The sequence below is a fragment of the Rhincodon typus genome, unplaced genomic scaffold (genome assembly GCF_021869965.1).
Source record: "Rhincodon typus isolate 14 unplaced genomic scaffold, sRhiTyp1.1 hic_rhity00008935, whole genome shotgun sequence".
In the NCBI taxonomy this organism is placed as follows: Eukaryota; Metazoa; Chordata; class Chondrichthyes; order Orectolobiformes; family Rhincodontidae; genus Rhincodon; species Rhincodon typus.
The window spans coordinates 2,387-8,422 of NW_025974573.1; the positions used below are offsets into that span (position 1 = coordinate 2,387).

Here is a 6,036-nt window from a genome sequence, read left to right on the forward strand (position 1 = left end):
CTGATGAAGGGTCTAGGCCCGAAACGTCAGCCTCTCTGCTCCTATGATGCTGCTTGGCCTGCTGTGTTCATCCAGCCCTGCACCTTGTTGTCTCAGATTCTCCAGCATCTGCAGTTCCTACTATCTCTGATTCAAAATATAGTATTACAAGAAGTGATTTACAACAGGAAAGAGCCTGAAGCCTTGATTTTATTTGGAGGCACATTTGGGATGGGCATCCCTTCTGAGGAGCGTACCATAAAGCCCGGGCCATTTTAACTCCTATGTCTCATATAAATAATCCAGGTCAGTCCCCCTAATCCTAATCCCCTCAGGTAAGGGCAGTGGGAATTGGGCTCCATTGATTTAGGACAGTGGTGTCAGGTAGGAGAGATCTCTGGCATAGGCAATGACTGTGATAGCTGAACTAACCAGTGCAGGAAGAGACTAGATCAGGGCTGTAGATGTCCAGGAACTAATTGTAGCATCAGTGCAGGGGTGGGGGGGAGCTGCCCTGCCCTTCCTGACCACGGGCGGTTCACTACGCACTCAACACCTGATGGCCATTTTCTCTGCAGTTGGCATCTCCTGCCATTGAGACTCGAGCTGTCTGGCTTGTCACCAGAAGAGCCTAGGCCAGAGTCATTGTTAAAATCATATCATGGAACTGGTGACATCACTGGCTTCCCACATTGAATGGAAACTGCATCCTTGTACCTAATAGTGGGAGATTCAGCCAAGTTGACAATCGCTGAGGGTAAACTGATAAGGGAGGAATTAAGTGGGAAGTAGACGCAGCCTAACTTTAGCCTCTCGCATGCTGGTTGTGGAAGCGTTAAGAACACGAGTTGGCCTTCAGCCCATCAAACCAGACTTGCCATTGAATTCAGTCTGCTGAAAGTAGGAACGGGGAATAGGAATAGGCCGTTCAGTCCCTTAGGCCTGCCCTAGCGTTCAGTATGATTATGGCTAACCAAACACTGGTGCCTTTTATTCACCCCCCAAGCCCATAACCTGTGTGCCACTGGTAATCAGAAATCTCTCAATCTCTCTATAAAACATACTCAAAGACTTTACTGCCACAGGGCCTCTTTGGTAGAGTTTTCCAAAGGTTCATAACACTGTGCCTAAAAAGAATTCTCCTCTTCTCAGATGTAAGTAACTTTCCCTTATTTATAACTTGTGCCTCATGTTTCTAGAGTCCCAACTAAGGGAAACAGCATACCTGCATTAACTCTATCTATCCTTTTAAGTATTTCATTGATTTCAATAAGATCACCTACGGGAAAGATGTTGTGAAATTGAAAGGGTTCAGAAAAGACTTAGGAGGATGTTGCCAGGATTGGAGGGTCTGAGCTATATGGAGATGCTGGCTAGGCTGGGGCTATTTTGCCTGGAGCGTCAGAGGCTGAGGGGTGAGGTGTATAAAGTCATGAGGGGCATGGATAGTATAAATTGATAAGGACTTTTCCCTGGAGTGGGGGAATCAAAAGCTAGAGGGCAGAAGTTTAAGGTGAGAGAGGAAAGATTTAAAAGGGACCTAAGGGGCAACATTTTCACACAGAGTGTGGTGCGTGTGTGAAATGAGCTGCCAGAGGAAGTGGTGGAGGCTGGTACAATTACAACATTTAAAAGGCGTATGGATGTATATGAATAAGATGGGTTTAGAGGCATGTGGGCCAAATGCTGGTAATTGGAACTAGATTTATTTAGGACATTTGGTCGGCAGGGACGAGTTGGACCAAAGGGTCTGTTTCCATGCTATATATCTCTGTGATTCTTTCTATGACCTCTCATTCTTCAAAAATCTAGAGATTACAGACCTGGTTTGCCCAATTTCTCTCCATAGGAGCAAGTCTGGTGAACCTTCATTGCATTTCTCTATGGCAATAATATCTCTGCTGGGATTAGGAAGCCCTAAGCCTACAGAAAGTATTCCAGGTGCAGTCTAACCCCCCAAGCTCCTAGACAACTGAAGCAAGACTTCACTACTCCTGCACTCAAATCCTGTTGCAATAAATGCTCACAATTCCATTAGCCTTCCCAGGAGTTTGCTGCACCTGCATGTTAGCCTTCAGTGATTTATCAATGTGGCCACCTCAGTTCTTATAAAATGTCTACCACAATACCACCTTCCTGTACTTTCTCCATCCTCATTCATGTCATTAGTCTCCATAAACACATCGATTTCTGTCATGAGCATACTCAATGATAGAGCTCCTACAGATCTCTAGGTACAGAATTCTTAACATCCACCATCATAATCCTGATTCACCGAGGGAAATATCTATCTGCATCTACCCTGTTACAATCTGTAAGAATTTTATCAGTTTCAACAGGATTGCCTGTCATTCTTCAGAACTCCAGTGATTACAGACCTCCTCCTCAATCTCTTTTCAAAACAATCCTGCATCCCAGGGATTAATCTCATGAATATTTATTGAACTCCGTCTATGTCAATATCATGCTTTCTTAGACAGAGACAGTAGACCCGTACACAATGCTCCAGCTGTGGTCTTGCCAAGGTTGTACAGAATTGTTGTATTCAAATTACCTTGAATTGGCAACTTACAGTCTGCCTCCTTCACAACTTGCTGCACCGCATGTCAGCTCTTAGTGAGAACTCACATAAAACCAGGTTATCGTCCAACTGGTTTATTTGAAATCACAAGCTTTCTGAGCTTTTGTTTTCCAATAAACCTGTTGGACTTCTGACTTTGTCCACCCCAGTCCAAAACTGGCACCTCCACACCAAAGCTTTTAGTGACTCAAAGACAAAGACATCTGTATCCTTTTAGACAGCAGCGCTCGGCAATCTCTCACTCTTTAAGAAATATTCAGCCTTTCGGTTTTGACTGTCAAAATGAATAATTCACATTTGTTCACATTATATTTCATTTGCCTTGTTTGGGTCTGTTTGATTAGCCTGTCCAAGTGCTCTTGAAGTAACCTTGCATCTTTCTCACAACTTGTATTCCCAGCTAGTTTAGTGCCTGCAGCAAACTTAGAAATACTGTGGTCGGTTGGCTCACCAAGCTGGTTCGTTAATTTGCAGACGTTTCATTACCCTGCTGGGTAACATCATCAGTGCAGCCCCTGCTGAAGCGCTGTTGTGTTGTTTTTGCATGGGAGACTGCGCCAAACATTACATTGGACAGACAGGAAGGAAACTGGCCACATGAGGACATGAACACCAACTAGCAACAAAAAGACATGACCAATACTCACTCATCTCCATTCACAAGGATAAGGAGAACCACCAGTTTGATTGGGACAACATCAGGATCCTAGGACAGGCCAAACAGAGACAAGCACGGGAATTTCTAGAGGCCTATATCTCCACCAAGAAGGCCATCAATAAACACATAGAATTAGACCTTATATATACACCACTGCAAAGGAAAACCAGAAATGAGGTCACCAATTCCAGCAGACCCCAGAATTCAAATAACAGGCGAGAAAATACAACAGCACTTTATCGGAGGCTACACTGATGATGTTACCCAGCAGCGTAATGAAACGTCTGTGAACCAACAAACCAGCTTGGCGAGCCAACCAACCACAACATCCACAACCCGAGCTACAAATCTACTCAAGAACCTTAAACTTAGAAATATTACAGTTTGATCCCTTATATCCAAATCATTTAAATAAATTGTTCATTCAGTTTGTTTTATGGATGTGAGAAGGTAAAACTGTGCAATATTTCTCCTTTTAAATTAAAGAAGGCGGAATGTGCAATAAAAATCCTTCATGCAGATTATTCCTCTTCATCTAGTTCTCGATGTATAATTGATTAATGTCACTTTGGTCAAAGGTAAGAGGTTGCTCCACCAAAGATAGAATTCTGGTGCTCAGAATTAACATTCAGCCCCATGCAAATGTGAGCTAGTGAGAAAGCCGATCATATTACTCTTTATCATCTAAACGTCAGGCAACTGAGGGATGAGGATTCCACTTATTGATGATCTCTGATGGTTTATTTAAAGCTAAACTAATATATACAGCACAGAGTACTCTCCAGACACAGACCGAGAGTGTTACAGTGCAAAGAGCCTGTGGTGATGTGACTAAATCCACCTGCTTGGCTCACTTGAAGGCTGAGCTTTTAGAATCATAGCATCCCTACAGTGGGGGGAAGCAGGCCATTCAGCCCATCAAGACACAACAACCCTCCAAACCCTGACCTACCTCCTTACCCTACCCCTGTAATTTTCAGGGATCCTTGCATTTCCCACAGCCAATGGGCCTGCACGCTACGGGCAATTTAGCATGGCCAATCCACCTAACCTGTACACCTTTGGACTTTGTGAGGAAACCAGGGCACCCAGAGGAAACCCACACAGACACGGGGAGAAGGTGCAATCTCCACACAGTCACTGGAGGGTGGAATGGAACCCAAATTCCTGGGGCTGTGAGACTGCAGTGCTAACCACTGAGCCACCGTGCCATGGTTAAATATCTGATCTCTAAAGTTATGATGTTGCATGGAGTTGAATGTAGTCAAATGAAAATCGTATTCTGACGTAACATCTGACTGATATTTTCTTTCTTATCAGGTAAATTTTACATTTGAGGCAGGAAGAAGATGTGATTCAGGACAAGGACTTTTTGTATTCGAAACAAAGGCAGTCAAAGAAATTTTCCACATTATTGATGCAGCAGTAAAGGAAAAAGAGTCCAAGAAGAAACAGCAACGATTAAGTTTAACCTCAGTTAGCTCTGAGGCTTCCACAGCGTCCAGTCGACAACTGCTAAGTGTAGCATCCCTTGGTCAGGAATCTTCCGATGAAAAATCATCATCAGGTGGAAGAGTGCTTCCCACGAAGGGCACAGACTCAAATCGAAAGGTTAAGAAGAGAAAAGAAAATCGAGATCGTAAAGGCAATACCTCACCTTCTGGGGCTAAAGGAGCCGAAAGGAATCTTCCTGCAACCAATGATAGGGAGGGTGTAGGTGAAGTAGTTTATGCTACTGTCAAATATCCTGAAGGAAAACCAACAAAAGTCAATGTGGAGGAGTCGACAGTTAATCCTACAACATACAGAGATAGTTACAGTGATGACTCTTTTATAGACCCAGTGTATGAGAATGTTTCGGATATAGAATCCCTGCTGTCATTTGAGGAAGAGCCATCTTTTCTCAAAGACATACAAAAGTCAACCTGTGAAAATTCACCGAGTAGTTTTGAAGACCAGAACATCCCTTCTCCTACAGGTTCTATCCCAGATTATGAGAACATTGCAGTTGAACGCAATCAGCTGATTTCTGAAGGTGATCATGGTGAAGGGTCTGCAGCCAGGGAGGAAGCTGAGTTACACCAAACTTCTCCTGGGGCAAAACACAAGGAAAGAGATGCTTCCTTAAGCTCCGGAGCCTCTAAAGCCACAAAAGCAAAATTTCCAGCTGGTATCCAAGAGGTTCTAACTGATCTGTACTCCAAAGAATTGAGTAAAGCGCGAGAAGGCAAACTGGAGAAGATTGGCAGGTCATCTGAGCTGCAGAGAAAGTATTAAACTGGGAATATGGATGGTTGTGGGATGGTGGGGGCAGGGCTGGGTGAGTGATGTCATCAAATGATTATTGAAATAGAAATAATATCTCTAACAGTGTTTATCATTTTACAGACGTTCAATGATTACTTCTTAATATTTATCATTTTCTCTAGCGAATCTGTAAATGCAGTCCGAGTGACATGAAGAGGCACATCTTTTTGACCCTCGTTATTGTTATCTACAGCTTGACAAAGGTCAGGGGGGACAGGCAGGAAGATGGAGTGAAGATCATAATCAAAACAGTCAGGGTCTTGTTGACTGGCAGGACTCAATGACCTACTCCAACTTCCTTTGGCAAACCCTAGCTTCTTCATGTCTCTAGGAGAAAAAGAGTTAGTGACTATACAGGAGCTGGCAGGTTCAAGGAAGGGAACTCCACTGCCTTGTGTTTCTCAATTTGGAAGTGAAAATCCAGCCTGGTGTCACTGTTAGTCATATGTAGGACCTTGCCCTTACTGATAGCCAACTGTCACCATAGGCAACTGGAAGAAATCTAAAACAA

The 6,036-nt window shown here is 43.6% G+C and overlaps 1 protein-coding gene across 1 annotated transcript in view; it reads left to right on the forward strand.

Annotated features, from left to right (window-relative positions):
* LOC109931771 (docking protein 1-like) overlaps positions 1–6,030 on the forward strand; it is a gene marked incomplete at its 5' end in the record, with an annotated part of 7,722 nt that extends 1,692 nt beyond the window's left edge. The window contains one exon of the mRNA XM_048594393.1: positions 4,539–6,030. Within this exon, the coding sequence (XP_048450350.1) occupies positions 4,539–5,495 (957 nt within the window). The remainder of the gene's footprint in view (positions 1–4,538) is intronic.
* Between the last annotated feature and the right edge of the window lie 6 nt (positions 6,031–6,036).